General features: G+C 40.5%; 1 protein-coding gene across 2 annotated transcripts; it reads left to right on the forward strand.

The window, feature by feature from the left end:
• Nucleotides 1-143: 143 nt before the first annotated feature.
• Nucleotides 144-17,692, forward strand: CFAP36 (cilia and flagella associated protein 36). Of its 2 annotated transcripts, none has more exons than NM_001199423.2 (10): nt 144-297; nt 4,295-4,359; nt 4,797-4,898; nt 5,764-5,878; nt 6,836-6,923; nt 8,420-8,471; nt 10,712-10,835; nt 15,028-15,191; nt 15,583-15,738; nt 16,789-17,692. In NM_001199423.2, exons 1-10 carry the CDS (start codon nt 180-182, stop codon nt 16,873-16,875), a joined length of 1,071 nt encoding a protein of 356 aa, NP_001186352.1. In that variant the 5' UTR covers nt 144-179; the 3' UTR covers nt 16,876-17,692. The 2 variants fall into 2 exon arrangements, with proteins under 2 accessions (NP_001186352.1, XP_040552912.1); XM_040696978.2 differs by lacking the exon at nt 144-297 and adding an exon at nt 326-665.
• Nucleotides 17,693-18,129: the final 437 nt, after the last annotated feature.

The following is an 18,129-nucleotide window of genomic DNA, read 5'->3' on the forward strand; positions in this document are numbered from 1 at the left end:
TCCCCTAAAGCCATGATCTGATTACGGGCATAGGCCATTAGGGCAGCCCTCTGCCCCCCCACACCCAACCCCAGCACCGCGGGAGCGCGCGGCGGTCCCGTGACGCCGGTTGCCGTGGCAAGGCGCGCGCGCTCCCCCCACCCGACCCCAACCCCAGCACCGCGCTGGGCGGCCCGGCCATGGCGGCGGAGGAGGAGGAGGCCGATGTGGAGTGGGTGGTGGACAGCATCGCCGGGTTCCTGCGCGGGCCTGCCTGGTCCGTCCCCGTGCTGGAGTTCATGGAGCAGAAGTGCGAGGGTGAGCGCCGGGCGCTGCGGCCCTTCCTGGCGAAGAAGGGGCCGGGTTGGCGGGCGGGCGGGCGGACGGGAGCGGCCCCGGTTCGGTGCGGGCGGAAAACAGCGGCTGTCTGCTGTGGGCGCGGGGAAGCATCGCGTTGGTGAGGTAGGCCGGCACGGGGCAGGCGGTAACGCTCCCCCGCGCTGAGGGGCTGAAGGCGTCGTTCTGTGGTACGAGGAATAAAATGTGGCCCTTCCGGGTCACACCTGAAGAGCAGCCGTGCTTAAGCTACTCCCTTATTCCAGTCAGCTGTGTGTAAGAACGGGACGTTTTGAAGCAGAAGGATGATATGAAGGAAAACAAAGACATCTTAGCAGCTGCTTTAAGTGGTAAGAGGTTGGGAAAGCTGCCAGTGGTTTGGGTGAAGGCAGCCTGCTTGATGGCAGCTGATCACTTGTATGGGCCGTTTTTTGTCACCCCAAAGCCTCAGCATCCTGGGTGGGATGGGGAGGGCTGGACTTGTGTTCAAGCAGATGTCAGAGGAGTACGCGTGTGGAAAACCCCCAGTGATGGTGAAGGTATGTTATAAAATAAAAACCTGCTAACAGTCACCTGTCCAGAGTTATTCAGCATGAAATAAAAGGAGTGCTTTATTTGAGGAGAATCATTTAAGCCTTCGTCAATGCATTTTAACATTGAAACACTGATGTTTTGACACAAAGGCTTCCCGGCGCTGTCACCTTGTGCTGTGCAGCAGCTCGTGCTGAGGGCTGCTATGAATCTGGAAATTGTTTCCACCCTTCATGACCTCTGAAGCAAAATCACCGTGGGTGCTCACACCTTTCCCTGGTACACTGCTAAATGAGAAGGCCGGGTAAAGTTACCAGTCTGCCACAAGGAAGCAACAGAGAAAGCATGGCTAGAGCTTCTGCCTCAACGTCTGCTCAAACTTCTTGCCATTCAGGCGATTTGATTGCCATGGAAGTGGGATAGGTGGGAGCTGCCTCTCTTGTTTTAGGAATCAGGGTGTGCATTATCCCTCTCTGTAGCAATGATCTCTCCTTAGAAGGTTGAGTGGAATTTACTGGCAGTAAGAAGATTTATGGAACCTCTGTAAAGTTCCACGTAGCATGAAGCGGGCTTATATAATGGCCCCCTGCCAGTTTGTTGCTGTGTAAGAAATTAGAGGAGCAAAGTAGAGAAATGGGAGCAAGTGGTCTTTCAGGGTTTCGTTGGACAACTCCCAGCAGCTATTGAGAAAAAAGAAAAGGCTGAGGAAGTGTTGCTGCAGTGGTAGGGTTGCTAAGAAGCACAGTTGAAGAAATGCAAACTTCTAATTGCAGTTCTGCGCTTGTTTGCTTTTCCTTTCAATAAATGTGCTAATTCCACCACTGCTACTGAAGTGTTTTGTCCGGATAGAATTATTTTTGTTCTCAAAATGTTCAAAGCCTTTGGTCTGAAAAAAAAATAGCATCATTACAATTAACTGTCAATTTCTGATTCCTCAAAACTAGAATTCGAGCTTTAGTAATGGGTATGCAATTATTTTGCATATTTAGTTGCATATTACTAAATTATGCACATTTATTTTACATTGCATTTAGTAGAAGTGATCCTAGTATTGTATCTGTTGCTAATTGTTTGCTTTCTTCCTCCCTCTTTCTGAGGACTTGACTAATTGCTCATGGCTTCATTAATTTCCATTTCTGTGGCTGCAGAACTCAAGTTCAGTCTGTGGGCATGCTTTAAAGGGTGGGGTCATTTGTTTTACTCAGATATTCTAAGGTATAAATTGAAATATTGCTTGTAGATAGATGAGCTTGACAATAATGCTGAAGGCTGGAGAGTAAAGATGGGGTACAGAAGGAAGCAGCAGGTGACTGTGACTCCACGTGGGGATGGGACTGGAGGTGGGAACAGAAGAACTCTCATACTTACTGCTTCTTGTCTGTGAGTTCAGATGAGTCAGCTCAGTTCCAGCTGGGAGGATTCAAACTTTACATAGCTGTCACTCTGTTTTAGGAGTTTGCTAGCAGTGGTTTTCAATTTTAGCAGAAAAATGCTGAGTTTGTCTCCAAGGATATCTGGGTCTCCTGCCTTATCCTGATGTAGTGGGTTCTTTCAGGTCTTTCCTGTTCAGTGACTAAAGACTCAGAGCCAAAGCCTAGAGGAAAAAGATTATGACATGATTTAGGAGACGTAACTTGAGAAAATCCAGGATCCCCATTCAAACACAGTATTCCTTAATGCAGTTTAACGCAGAGTGGATGTTGACCCTTACTTGCTTGCTTTATTCGACATTTAGCTTTGTCCTTCTAGTTCAGACTCTGAAAACAGCAGACTGTAGAAGCTTTCCATTCTTCTTTCCATGTTGTCCTGGAATGTGCAAGGAGAAGGAGTTGGAGGCAATCCCTTTGGCACAGGCAGGAGCAGTGAGGTCCCTTTGCCAGTCCTCCTGGGGTACTCTGGGGGTAAGGAGCAGGAGGGGGTAGAAGGGAAGGAAGACATAAAGACAAAGGTTAAGGCTGCATAGGCTATCACAGATATCCCCAGAGGGAAGGAGATGCAGAAGACAATAGAGGCAGTTAAGAATCTTCACCCTCCTAGGTTTGTAAATGGTGGTCAACATAGAAACTGACATTTTATTTTAAGAGTAGGATTTATAGTACTTTTTTTTGTGGAACAAGCATTTTCTACCATTTGAATGTATTGCTATATACTTCTAAAACATTTTTTTTTTTAATGAAATGATATGGGAAAAGAAAAAACATTTTCCTACATGGAGAAATGAAACAAAAGCAACTGTTGGCTTTCCAAATTCTATCTCTTGAAAAGCAAGCTTCCTTGTGTTATTTAGAGGGCCAGAACTGTTTGATTAGATGTTTATATTTGCTGTAGGTTTTAATAAATTGATGCTAGCTGTTAGGAACAGCCGTCTTACATCACATCAAAGTTCTGACTGACGTTGCCTCAGTGTTGTCGCAGCTGGAAAATGATCTTTCCAAGAGTCACTCTAAATTCTTGAGAGAGTTGCACTAATTCTGTCACACAAATACCATCACCATTGCAGATGTCCTATGAAAAATAAATCGCACCCGTTCACCAATTTGTAAGGCAGAATTCCCATTCTTCAAATGACTTCAAAGCATGCAAATGGGAAGTGACTTGTCCACGGTGGAGTGGCTAATCTTGAAGGGAACTGACGATGTCTTACTTCTAAGCCTCTGCTTTAATTGCAAGGTTTTACATTACTTCTGTTCAGTGCTAACACGATAAAAATGCAAATTGTAAACAGAAGTGTAAAACCTCCAGTCTTCCATTTCTCTTGCTTTCTGCTGCTTCTATTCTATGGTACAGAAATCATTAGCTTGGTATTTCCAGTCAAGAGTTGTTAATGTGAGTCTATATTAATAATAACGGCATCTGCTGCATGGATTCCTGTTTTTGTCTGGACCAGGGTAGATAAATTTTAGCAAACAATAGTAAGTTACCAGCACCAGATCTTCTCTCTGGGGCTCTCTCTCAATTATTTTGCAAGCAGGATCTCTTTCCTTCATCACACTGGCTTCTTGTTAAATGAACAGTATTTAAAATAAAGGTTTAAGTCATTTGCACAAACTTCATTTAAATGTACACAGAGACAAATAACCTGGTTCATGTCATCTGCCGTATCACAACAACCTCATGCAAGTTCACATGGTAGTTGTTACATTAAATCTTACTTCTTAATGCATCTATCTGCTGAATCCTCGGCTTGTTTAGAAATTGCTTCTGCTGTGAAGATGCATTTTTCTACTATTAAATTAAAAGTCTTACAATAAATTGCCACAAGTACATGGCTTAGCCTGAATGTGTGGAAAAAATAGGTTTTTATTATTGATCATGTCTTACCTTATCACATGATTAAAGGTATTAACTTGTAAAGGTCAGTCTTATTCTAAATGGAAAATTAATTTGTGTTGCTGATACTGGATGTACAGGTACTTGAAACACTGACTCAGAGATGTTTGTTTTTCAGTTTTTGATGATGAAGAAGAAAGCAAGTTGTCTTACACAGAAATCTATCAGGAATACCAAGCGCTGGTGAGTGTTATTCACTACTCGTGGTAGATTTCTAAGAAATAATGTGCAGTGTTAAAGTAGTATTTAGATAAATTTCTAGTTGTATTTGTTATTCAGAATTTTCTAATGTTGCATGCCATAAATGATATTTAGCTATTCTTTGAGTCATAGTCATCTATGCGTTTTTAGGCTTAAACACAGATATGCAGACATTATTTTTTCTTACGCAGTGTTACCTATTTTTCCTTAATGTTGGTTCATTGGCTAGCTAGAATACTGTGTTTATAAGCTGGAGAGTCTTCACATGTTATGAAAAGTTAAAATGACAAACAGCACAGTGATTTAAAAAACACAATAGCAGCAAGAAAGAAGGTACAGTTATGGGAAAAAAAAAAAACAAAAACACCATGATTCTTAGGGAAAAATCTCTTAGAAAGTAAGGCTTATATTTCTTACAGGTTGAAAAATTATTAGAAGGCTATCTTACAGAAGTTGGCATTACTGAAGAGAAATTTCAGGAAGCTTTTTCATCTCCTCTTGCAAAGACTCATACTTCACAGGTATGTTTTCCTTTGTTAAGGAATGTATAGATTTAATTTTTAGCTTTGTTTTTCCACTGATTCAGCAGGCCAGATGTATGTGCAAACAGATACATGTTTGAAAAGCTCTTTTTAAAACTTCAACGTTCTAAAACCTAACGTATCTGTTTATATTATGAACTTTGACCAGCAAAATGCACACCTTTAAGATAGCAGCAGATCCTTGTGTGGTGTCACTCTTTCAAGATTTGTCTTCCATGCTTTGTACTTTCTAAACCAAACCTGTGAGCTTAAGGGTATGTCTGCCATCTTTATTTGCAGATCTGTCAGCTTTATGGTAGCTTTCAGTCTGGCTATAGCAGCAGAAAACCTTGAAGATTAAGAAAAACAGACATAAAAGCAAAAGCAAAAGATGTTTTCCTCCAATTTTGTAATAAAATAGTAAAATCTGTTAGACAAAGATTACCCTGAGAAAACAAGGCATGATTCTGTACTGCTTCACCTGCTGAAAGTTATCTTTAGGAATTGTCTCAGGTATATGGGGCAGAGAAGTGGGAGCTTCTTCTGCCATTGTGAAGTGTGCTTTGTTGAAATACCCCCTCCAGCAAGGTTTGTCAGAGTGCACATCCCTTGCTCAAGCTTACAGATATGTTGAAGAAATCCAACAAATTGTGGCTGTAAACTTACACTGGGAAACCATCCAGGCTTTATGATAATAATATAACCATGATGATCCAAGGACATAAGCCCTCAAATTCTTTTCTTGCCTATAAGCTCAACTTGTATAACTAGAAAAAGTAGACAGATGAAAGAATGGAATACAGTTATTTAAAAACAAGTTGATTTCTGTATTTTAATTAATTTGTGTATATCTTCACTCCCACAGGCCATTTTGCAAACAGTACTGGCAGCAGAAGATTTTAGACTATTTAAAAAAATGATGGTACAGAAAAATATTGAAATGCAATTGCAAGCCATTAGAGTAATGAAAGAAAGAAATGGTAAGAAGTAGTAAATGTGAGGTTTCATTTTTTTTCTTTTTTTTTTTAAAGACTGTAATCCAGTTATAAATGAAAACAGAATGCTGGTCTAGTCAAAGTTAAGGGAAAACACTGAGCTGGTTTTACTGGGACCAGGATTTCAATATTTAGTTCTTGGATTATATTCTCAGACACAGCAATCTGTTTTCATTTTTAAAGTAACAGATTGTGAACTCTATAAGATTTTGTGTGAAACTCAGTCTGTTTTTTGCTAGAGAATTTTGTTGAGTGTTAATTGCATCACTTCATGAACAGCAATAGTGCCAATAGCTGATAGAGCCAATAGCTCTGCACTATTTGCAGAGTGGTGTTGGTATACTGCATGTCATGCCTACCTCACAGTTCACACTGTACATTTGCACATGAAAAATCTATGGTCAGAGTAGAAGTTTGGCCTTCGTCGTTGTCATAGGTAAGTGCTGTTAAACAAGAGAATATATTTTACACCCAACTGTTCTGCTCTGTTGATGTTTCTAGAAGTATTTTTATCTTCTCCCTCTTTTCATCCATGTCTTCAATGTTATTACTTTGTTTTGTCTTACTGTGCACTTTTTTTCCAGAGAATAATTCTTAAATTTTAAGTTTGATGCAACACCTAGATTTGAAAATGGTTTGAATAACCATGGTTGATTTGTAGTCTTCAGGAAATACCATATAATGATCAATACAGACTATGCCTTATGTTTTGCCCTCAGATATCAAAACTTTTTATTTCAGAAGCTTTTGCCTTTTTGCTACTTGCAACTTGATGCTGAGGATCTAGAATATTTTGTAAACAATTTACAGTAAGGAAGAATTAGGTATATTTTTTCTTTCTCTCCTTTACCTGAAGAAGATTTATTTCTTGTCTTTGGCTGAAGACTGATACCAATGGAGTAACTTCCTTTAGAGTAATGCATACTTTTATTTTTTTGGTAGGTGTGTTGCCTGACTGTTTGACAGAGGGTTCTGATGTATTCAGTGAAATTGAACAAGAAGAAATGAAAATACTCAGGGAGGTTCTAAGGTAAAATAAGATATCAGCCCTACTTTCCACCTTCCTTTAAAATAGAAGGATATAGGAGCTAATGCTTCTAGCATTTTCTAGGAAACTGCTTTCAGATGGCATGAGAAAAATGAATGGTGCTAGACAGTGGATGTGATCAAGGGTATCTGTAGATATAAGAATTACCACTCTGCCATGATGGAACCATCTTGGTGATTCATGGAATGATGTGCTACTTTAAAAGCCCCACTGATTCCATTCTCCTCTGAATCCCAAGACAAAGCTGTGTTCATTGACTTTGGACAACAGAAGCACACTAGCTATAAGCTGTTCTGTGAGCACCCTAAACCCAGGTCTGGAGATACATGATCAACACTACTTAAAGCAGCTTTATTACTCCTTAACAAGGATACCGTACTTTGTTCTGTGTCCTTTAAGGCCTTCGAAAGGCAAATTCTGCTTCTACAGTAGCCCTTACTTGTTTCCACAGCCTCCTCCTTAGTTGCATTCAGTGACTCCTACTGTGATCTGCGATGTTTGAGGACTGATACAACTTCTATAGATTGTCCACCACTCCCAGTTCATCCATATAAAAAGATTCATAAATAATAACATATTAATCCATTCAGGTTATATTAAATTATTATATTTACCCACTGTGTTCTGGAAATACTTTGTCCTTAGCAAATCAAACAATGGATAGATAGATAAGCCCTAGAAATCCATATACAATTATGATAGCTTGGGGAAAGATAAAGGACTGAGTTCTGCGTGTTTATCATAATTTTCTCTTTCAAGAGTGTATTTTCATTTAAGTCATGAAAATATGCAGGCTGCTCTGAAAGAAATGCCTCCTGTGTTATGATGCTGGCCTGCAATGTCAGAGGCAAATGGTGGTGGTACAGCAGTAGAGGTTGACTCTTCCCACCAATATTCAGCTACATTTCATTGCTCTGTGACAGATGGCAGCAGAGAGGCGCTCTGACAAGATGGCATCTGACAGAGAAGCACATATGAAGCCAAGGTGTGGTGTTTGGTTCCTTTATGCAGAAAAAAATTGCACCCACTGACATTCATAGATGCTTGCTGAATGTTTATAGAGACCAGGCACTGGATATTAGCACAGTGAGGTGCTTGATGGTGTGTTTCAGCAGTGGTGACAGCAGCATGAAAGACAAACCACGCTCCAGACAGCTGTGAAGATTTTTAGGAGCACTGTACACAGGCTCTTGTTCATTGCTGATGAAAATGCTTAGTTAATGGTGATTGTGTTGAAAAATAATGTTTTGTAGCTGAGAATTTATCAAACTGTGTCGTCGTGCTCATTGCATCTGTTGTCAATTCTATGGAAATAAATAGGAGACGCTTCTTTCAGAGCAACCTATGTATTTTGGATTCTTAAACACATTCACATTATCCAGCAATTGATTTGATAGTCCCCTACTATTTCAGAGGTGCTAAATTTACATAGAAGTCATTGGCACCAAAGAAGTCTTGACTTATGTCTTGTGTTACAGGAAATCTAAGGAAGAATATGAAATAGAGCAAGAAAGGAGAAGGACGGAAGAGGTGAGTATCTTATCTTTCTAGATGGTTTATGCTGAGGATTGAGAAATACTTCGAATATACAGTTGATGCCTTAGACAAGAATCATTCCAAGGCAGCACATGCCACCCTAAGCAAATAAAAGCTCTGTCAATAAGGTCTTCATTTTGAAGGGTCTGTTCTGTTTTCTTTTTCTTTTTCCTTGATGGTATCATTGACATTAATGCCATGTATAATACCAGTATCCACCAGTCATTTGGTGCCGTTCATAAGCATCTTCCTTCTTTAGTATCTGAAGTGTAAGATTCTGGCAATGGGTATCAGCCTTTCAGATTTAGAGAACATCTGAATTACCAATTCTGTCAAGATCAAAGAAACTTCAAAGTGTAAGCTTCTTAGTTACTACAGCATTCCTAATCTTTCAGGAACATTAAGGATTGCTTCATAGACAGCATAGTTATTCATTAAGTCAGCCCAGTGATGCCAGAACCTAATCACCAGGAGCTAGAAATCCCTTCTAAGTTAAACCATCACTCAGGTAACTGAATGTAAGTGGGGACTGGCTAAACTGCCAGTTGTTAAGCAGCTGAGAAGCAGATTGAAGTCTGAGCAAGGCATCTCCAAGGAAGCAGCAGCAGCAACTACAGTGGCTGTAGTTTCTACAGTGAAAATGTGTCAATAAATCTCCCCTTCAACAGAAAAATATATATTTCAAGTACACAAAAAAAGCTAGAATTGTAGGCTGCTTAAAAAGGGAGCAGAATTGCTTTTCTATTCTTCTCCATCCAGTAAATTTGAAAAGAGAAAGCATTGTCTATTTCTTCAGCCTGATTGACAGAGGAAACTAGAGACCAAATATAACTACTGCAGGGGTCTCCACTTTATTTCCAAGCTTACTCCTTAGTTCAAACCCATGACACATGCAGATGATAGTCATGTTACTGAAATTCCACTAAAGTAACCTCTCCCATCATCTGACACTGCAGAAGAATGGTGAAAAAACCCATTGTTTCCTATGTTACAGTGATGCATTCCAGGATATGAGTCACCTGTTTTTACAAAACATAGAAGCTCTTTGGCTCATTTTAACAATTGATGTTCTATCTAGGTACAGGCTTATCCAAATCCTTACAGACCACTCAAGAGTATCAGTATTCTTGATAAACAAGCCAGATTACAGTAGTGTCTCATTTTTCAGCCTAGCCACTGAACTGGAATATCCACTGATTCTTGGAATAGAAATGCATGCATGGAGCTGTAATACCTCATGAACTGCACTTTATTGTTTACAACATCTAATTCCATTTAGTGGTTCTTTTTTAAGATATACTTCTCAGTATATGTAATTCTGTCAGCCAAACTACTTAATTACTGGAAGACTCTTCAGCATATTTCATGATGATAAAACTTGGTACTTCAGTTTTATTTCTTCAAAGGTGGAATACTTAAATCTTTCTATCCATAGAAAACTGTAGCAAAGAGCACATGGAAAACGCTATTTAAACTTGCATCAGCATGACTGATCCAATTGGGATGCCTTCTGCCACCTCCTTTCAGTTGTAGGACCAGACCTTAAGAGTTTAATGATGCAAAACCTATTTGGAAGTCATTGACAGGAAGTCTGGCTACAGAATTTAATACAAATTCACTCATTACATCAGTTTAACTCAAAAGCATGAATCAGAGGGCTGAAGAGTAGTATAGACATTTTCTGGACGATTTCCAGCTTTTTCAGAGGTGGATTGCATTGTCAAGATTTCTCAGACAAGCATAGAGGTAAAGCAGCATCAGAAATAATCCAACCTGTTAATTCCATTCAGGTGATTATTTATCTACTTCTGTGTTAACTTCAGTACTTGCTCTTAAGTTCTCTTACTGTATGACATGTTTTTATGGTAGGTGGAGGTCTTATTGAAAGTCACAAGCAAAGCATGGGAAAAAACCCTTAAGTTACCCATTTGTAGCTGGGAAACAAAATGTCAATTTATCTCACGTTCTCAGTTTTGATTGTTGATTAGAGAATAAGTTTTGAACTAAAATAAAGAAAGAAGCTCATTTATAGCTATAAGCCAGTACAAACACTCCAATCAGTAAAACAAAATAAGCAGTTTGCTTTGTTCACTTTGACAATGCAGTATACGTAGTGTAAACAACACCATTTTAGTCAGGAGTTTTCAGGAGTTTCCTGCATACTGGTAGCTTAATGCCTGGAATACAGCAGTAGGAATTGTAATGCTTGGTTTTGTTTGCTGTTTTAATTTAAGGCACGTGCTAAATGCAAATCACCAGCTGTGACCAGTTTTCCAGGAGATTCAAGAGAAACTGTAAAAGTTAAGGAGTCTACTGAGGGAGCTGATCGTTCTGAAGAAACTCCAAAATTATCATTAGGTAATTTTATGAGAAAGTTCAATACTACATGTGCAACATATGTACACACACACACACACACACACAGGTGATCCTCGAAAACAAGCATTGTATCTTAGTGGGATTTACTCTTAAAGAGTTTGTGAAAAATTTGTCGCTCGATGTTCTGAGGTCACCTCCAATAACACAGTTCCAACTTTAGCAAATAACTCTGCACTGTCCTTAGTTATTTTTCCATGTGTTCATTACTTGTCTTTGTATGCATTCACACTAAGCTTTCATATCACAGACACTTGAGCTGGATACTTTTAGCCTTAGTAGTACCTGTGGGGCAGCCTTGGGCACTTCCCATTTTATGGCTGTTAATACATGAAGTGGTTGTAGGACCCTCAGTTCTATAAAACTGAGTTAGCAGCCTTCATGTTAGAAAATGTAAAAGAAATGTGTCAGCTTTTAAAATATCCTTTTTCCTCATCTTTTCTGCCCTTCTTGGAAAGTTTTGTTACAGTTGTTTGAACTGTGATTCTCTGCTTTCCACTCTTGGAAGAATGCAGAAGGCTTGCAGGTGTACTTGTATTCTTCTCTTATCCTGATTTGATTCCTCTTATTTTTGCATAGCTGTGCCACCCTTCAATGGCACCATTAGATTACAGATCTGCAGGACTTAACTCTGTATTTGAGGGACAGGGGATTTGGGAGCCTGGGAGTCAAAACTTCTTTGCTGTTGGAGCACTTCTGTGCTCCTTAAACACCAAAGAAGAGACAAGTCTACAGACAGCTCTGTGAGAATCTTCTTGCTTTGCAGAACTGGCATCATGTGGCAACATAGCTGCCCCAAGAGGCTACTAAGAAAGTGTCACAGCTTACCCTCCAGTATAACCTCTTAGAAAAGTGGTTTCACTTAGTAGTGAGGGCAGAAATCAAGGAGAGCGCATACTGTGAATCTTCTTCCAGACTATTCTCATACAGAACTGAGGACTGTCTTTCAGATCAGTCTCTTAATACCTAACTCCAAAGCATGGGCTCTCATCTAAAGCTGCATCTTGGATAATGGAGTCATAACTTCAGCTTGAATCTCTTCTGCATAGTGCCACATCCAACGCTGGGAAAAGGCACAGCACTTTGTGCCTCTGTCTCTTCCTTCTCAGTGTGGCTAGTCCCAGACCCTTGCTGCCCACCAGATCCATTCGGAGATCCTGGCTCTATTCTCACTTGAAGGGTCACCTTACTGCAGAACAGAGTAGCTTGCCTTTCTTATCTGAGAAGAGGGAGGTATCCCATACTGAGGGAGCATCAACAGCCTTGGCAATATGACCCCTTACACAAAACAGTCCTCAGTCAGGGAAAAATACCCCCCCCCTTTTGTCAGGCATGTATTTCTTTTCTTTCAGCCACATGCCTTTTCATTCTCTTTTGCAGTTTCACTTTAAGATCCAAAACTTAATTTGGTGGACCTCTAAAAGTTTTCTACTATATAATGAATTTGAAGCTAATGGCAGTTTTGATTTTCTTAATTTCACTTTGGTGAACCCCATTAGTGGTTTACAAATGAGAGACTGCAAAACCATTCATCCTATATACTGACCACCCAACTTCTTGGGCTGCTAGGAGATAGGAAGGTAGGTTTCATGGTAACGGTCACATGCAGCACCTTGAAGTGCAGGTGACCTTTCCAGCATTCCTGCAGAACACCTCCCTTTCTTGATACCTGCAGTTGTGTTTGCACCCAGCACAGAAAGATGCAGCACCTGCTAGGGTGGTCCTGGGTGCTTGCCTTTTGAGAAGACTAATTGCCCACATCAAAAACAGTCTTGCTTAGTCACTCACAGTATGAATGTACATACAGACAAATTCTCAAAGGAAAAAACAGGTTATATGCCAGTAACGTACAGTTCCTTGAGACATTGTCTATTTGTACATTTGCTATTGACCCTCCCTCGTCTTCTTAGTGTCTTTTCAGGTTCGTGGGTTAAGTGAAACTGAGGGTCCTATGATCACATCCTACAGGTACTGCTAGGATATAAACACCTCCAGCTTGAGTGTTTGCAGTATGGACAGCAACAGTGTAAATGCACATACACACAACACATTTCAAAGAACTACTTCCTGGTAGGTAGTTTTCCTTGTTCAGAGTGTTGGTTCTGGGGTAAGTGTTTGGTATGCAGTGTGTTCTTTAGGTCTTTTTTCCCCACTGCTTTTTAAAGAAGGCAGCCCTGGCATGAGGATTTTTTCTTAGCACTTTTAGCTCTCACAGGACCTCCAAGGAATTTCATTTATCACAAAAAGATAGACATATTTCACTGAAACACAAGTTTTTTTTTTTAAACATTTCTTTCCTAGTTTGTTTTCTGCACTCCGAGCATTCTCTCTCCTTTGTCTTTCCCACTGCTTTTTTTCCCACAGTTATCGTCATTTTCTGTACTAAAGAAAGCAGCAGCACTGAAGAACTGAACTATTCTGTGCTTTAACTTAAAACAACAGCAACCTCCTACAACAAAAAACCCCACAAACAATTGAGTGAACAACTATTTGCTCTGCACTAGTGTCAGTGAAGCTGGTCTAAGCCATCTCTTACTGTGCTTTGGTAGAGGCCAAGAAAACTGCTCATACTTTAATACTTATACCAATAATTTCTAAACATTACTGAAAAAAACCATAGTGCATCACTGTAGAATTATAATTAGCTACATTCAGTTGCACATCTCAACTCAGAAATCACAGATACACTCAAAATGACTGAGTGCACTAAAATTCTTATTACACTCTTAGCGTTTTTGCATTGATACCAATATTATCAGTTTTATTTGAACAGTTCTAAGACTCACCATTTTTAATAAAAATATAGTAAGGGCAGCAGTTTACCTTACTCAGAAATAGTCATAGGTCAGTTCAAGAGAAGCCTTGGTAAAGTTCTGGAAACATAGGCTGCCCTGCAGCCCAGTGACTGGAAAACTTTGACTCTAGCCTCAGCAACCATTTTAGACACGCAGGGGAGTTCTGTGGGATTGCAGGGCAAAGTTACCCTTCATATCTGCAGATACGAAAAGCACAGCTGGAATCAGTAGAGGGTTTATTTGTCAACACAGGCAGCGCTTGTCCAAGAAAAAACAACCAGAGTTAAGCAGGGTGGCATGCAGGACAGCTGCCTTGCACAGAGTGAGGGAGCTGATGGAGGAGGAAAGACATCAGGATCACCTGAGGCTTGCTCGAGCCTCCCTGCTCAGAAGTCCCCTGGCAGCCCCCAGCCAGCCTGCCTGGAGCTCTGAGATCTGCTGGTGTCCGGCATGAAGCCAGCTCACAGGGTATCCTCACCCAGAGGCAAGATCAGTTCTGAAAAGTGAGATACTGAGTTGTAGGTATGAATAGGTAACCTTCCAGTTCTGGGGTCAGCATAATGCTTTGCACCTTCAGTTTTCACTTCCTTCCCTCTCCCTTACAAGTTCACTTGTATACAGTATTGTCTGATTCTGTTCTTTGAAACTGAAAGCTCAAACAACAGCCTCAAATTTGGAGTTGGCTAAAGTGTGTCATGTGGGCTGCTGATTACTGACTCCTAATTAACACAGAGAGTGAAAGTACAATCTTGATATAAACTGCCCACTGAAACATTGCATGTGAAATTACATTCCAAGCTGTAGCAATAGAGCAGATCAGTATGATGGGAGGATTAGCACAAGAGAAAGGTGGCATAAGGGAAGGGAAAAAGATCACCCACCCATATCAGAGGATTCCAAGTTCACAGAGGAAAGCTTCACCAGGGAGGGACCTCCAGAAAGAGATCCTTCCCCAGTGGCAGTCAGCCCTTAAATGGGGTCTAAGAGAGATGCAGCCAGGCTCCACTCTTTCCGGTCGCACAGCTGAATTGCCTTCACCTGTGGTCCCAGGGCTGACCCAGTCATTTTCCCACGTGCTCAATCAGTGGTTCAGGCCGTGACGCAGCAGTTCCCATACCCAAGCATTTTACAATAATTCACAATTGCAGTAGTGATGCTTTAATGTAAAGCGTTACTTAGTAGTTTAAATACATTACTTACCAGTGGTTTTTGATGGTAAGTTTTATGAAAAGAATATAAAATCAAATTTCTCCCCTTTTTAAGCAAGTCTTCCATTTCATTAGAGGAGAGATCTGGATATTGGAAGAAACACTTGATTTACTTTTTATATGATGTGTTACTGTTTGTTTGGATTTTTTTAACATGAAATTGCTGTTTAGAGGAATCTCGGAAACCTGCAAAGGCAGACTTAAAACCAGTCCGCCCATTGCAGAAAGACCCAGAGAGCTTAGCTCAGCCCACCAGAGGGAAGGAGGACACAAAGAAAAGACCACCTGGAAAACGTGCAGAAAGTGCAGCGCAGAAAGCTGCGACAGAAGGACACGTAAGTTTAAAACAACCAGCAACGTATTCTGCCCCCAAAACATAAGCTAGAATGACAGAAAATGGTATTACATTTATAATAATGTCTTTTATTATTGTAATGCATTTCTTTTAACCAGCATGCAAGCACTGTTTATGGTATGTAGCACTTTAATGTGCATGAAGTTCAGATCACCACTCCATTTTTAAGAGTAGAATTTCTAGAACTTAGCATTCAGCCTTTAACCTTGTGATAAGTTCGTAAGAAGACAGCTGTGGCTCCAAGTTTTCACTTGGCTTCTGAAAAAAAGCTACTAAGTTTAGAGACAAAGGTGATGTAAAGGCTTTTTCATGAATACATAAATTAATTTTGTGATGTGTATTATTTCCAAATGTACTTCAAAAACATCCAGAATACACCAGAACTTGATGAGCAGCAGCTGAAACAACGGGAAGACTACCTTAAGAAAAAACGAGATATGCTGATAGCTGCAAAGAAAGAGTCCAGAAACAATATAATACCACCCACAAACACAGACCAGAAGGAGGAGGAACCATCTCCTAAAGAGGTAAAGGGTTCAAATAATTAAAATCGTCCTGACCGCTTTGCAACACTCAGGCAGTTTCAGTGAAGGTGTGGCTGAGTGTGGTAGCAGTATTATAGGAGCAAGTGGTGGGAGCAGAGAAACTATTCTCAAGTCACTGTTTTTGCAGAAGAGTAAAGGCTAAAAGTTTTAGTGATTAAGTTAGCATTTCACCTCCGTATTGCCAAATCCTCTTGATCAAGTTTATGAACTGTTAGAGTGCTGGCTTTCTTCTAAGCCTTTGACCAACTGTTTAGGCTTCCTTAAATCCCTGGGATGTTTTTTTCCAGCAAAGACAGGAAAAAAAAATATTTTGCAAAGTTGTATTTTATGTAGAAAAACTTGCTTAGTTCTTCTGATCTCAGAGGGGTTTGCTCCTTTTTCAAATAAATCAGTCCCCGGTTAACAAATCAGCCACTGGAGTAGAAGTGATGTGATACTGCAATTTAGAAAGACAGGGCACGCTGAGGAGTAGATGCTGCTGTCACCTATCCAGTTGCCTCCAATACAAGAAAATACTCGTGGAAGAATTAGAATTATAGGAAAGGGAGGTAGTAGAAAACCTTAAAAAAGAAAATAATGCTATTAGAAAGTGAATCGCTGCTCCTTAGCAAAGGGAACCCGCTTAAGATAAGAAACTTTGTTGTCTCAGGAGTGTTTTGTAATTGCTGAGCATTTTAATATACCCAGAATGTGCCTGAAGTAGTGTTAATAGGTGAACTTCTGAGCAGCACCAGTAAAGTTAAGCCTCTTTCCTGCGGAAAAGGAGGCAGACTTACGTAAGGTCATCCACACCGCGGGGTCCGCTTCCCAAGAAATCAAGGAACTTTTTACATCATTCTGGGTTGCAAATGAGTATGAAGGAGTGTTTGAAAGTGATGCTCTTTGGCTGTTCCTTGTTAGGAAAAAACATCTCTGCCAGCACTGCCTGCTGTGGCTCACCTGCCTGGGTAGCAGTTAGCATTAGAAGCCGCAGTACGTATTAGGAAGTCATGCAGTTTATTTATTGCATTTTTTTTTCCATTGTGTTCGTAGGAAGTTTCAGAAGAGAAGCAAAAATTACTGCAGAAGAGGAAAGTGCTGGCAGAAAAACTAAAAGAAGAAGTTATTAATAAGCGGTAATTGAGAGAATTTCATTGCAGATCTCTCAAGAGCAGAGGCATCTTTTAGAATAAATTACATAACCAATAATGGAACGGGTTTGTTTTCAAGTATCTTACACTCGTTTTTATAGAACTTTCAGACAACTCATTCTGTACTTTGTATAAAATATTTGAAGTTACGCTGAAATACATTGAGGACAGATTTTCCAAAATGCTGGAAACTCACTGATTTTCACTGGAATGTGCTCAACAGTGAGGCAGTTTCACAGCCTCAGCCACTCAAAAATAGAGTAAAAGCAAATACTTATCTGTTAAAATAATAACTAAAAATGTGAACGAACAGATTTGAATAACTTAAAACTTTAACTTTTTCTAAAGATTATAGAATTTGGCTCATTAGAATATCAGAAATAAACTACTGTTTTGGGGCCGTAATGGAGTCTGAGTTCACATGGAAGTGCTACTGTGACCGTCTTGTATGTGAAGAAACACCTCATGCAGCATGAAGTGAGGAGAGCTGGAGGTCACACTGTTGTTCACACCTTCCAGGCAGTTTACCTGTACCTTAGATCCAAGTTTGCTATGAATAAGTTAAAGAACAAAACAGAAGCTTCCCGTGCCAAGTAAGAACTAGGAACATCACCAGAGCAATTTGGTTCCAAAGTCAAGTCTTTAAACAAACAAATCATTTACCAGTTTGTCTTTGGCAGACTTAAAATGAAGCACGGGAGAGGATGTCCTTAGCACGTTGTTGACTGTAACTCTGACATTAAAAGAAACAGCCCAACCGCTTCAAGTTCCATGTAGCTTTTTATTAAAATAGTATTTATAACTGATACATGTTGGCAGATGTTCTTTACTTTTCCCAAAGGATTGGTAGTGGAAGGGCCCCAGCAGGATCCGTGCAGGGGAAGCAGCTGTGGGCGACCCCTGGGGGCTGAGATGCGGGGTGACAGCCCCAGCCGTGGGCTGCTCTGTGTGCTGCCTGCTGCCTTCTACAGGAATCTGAAGAGAAACGTGAGCAGCACATCTTAACGCCCCTTTGTACAGTTTTTCTAGTAGCTGTAAAAATGGATGTTTTCGCTGTTGGAAAAAGACTCGTGTTGGTCTGAAGCATTTTTTAAGCTCCTGACAGTACTTGAGGAGAGAGCTGACGTGGTGGGGAGCACTGAGTGAGCGCTGACCCGCTTCAGTCAGAGCCTGAGAGGAGCTGCCTTGGAAGCTGTTCAGAGAGCATCAGGACAGCCTGGGTCCTCGGGCCAGGTAACAGTTT

Source organism: Gallus gallus, chromosome 3, assembly GCF_016699485.2.
Source record: "Gallus gallus isolate bGalGal1 chromosome 3, bGalGal1.mat.broiler.GRCg7b, whole genome shotgun sequence".
Classification (NCBI taxonomy): domain Eukaryota; kingdom Metazoa; phylum Chordata; class Aves; order Galliformes; family Phasianidae; genus Gallus; species Gallus gallus.

Coding starts and splice junctions, on each gene's coding strand:
- CFAP36 (NM_001199423.2), top strand. CDS start 180: ATGGCGGCGGAGGAGGAGGAGGCCGATGTGGAGTGGGTGGTGGACAGC. Junction 4,360..4,796: donor ATCAGGAATACCAAGCGCTG/GTGAGTGTTATT, acceptor TATTTCTTACAG/GTTGAAAAATTATTAGAAGG. Junction 6,924..8,419: donor ATACTCAGGGAGGTTCTAAG/GTAAAATAAGAT, acceptor CTTGTGTTACAG/GAAATCTAAGGAAGAATATG.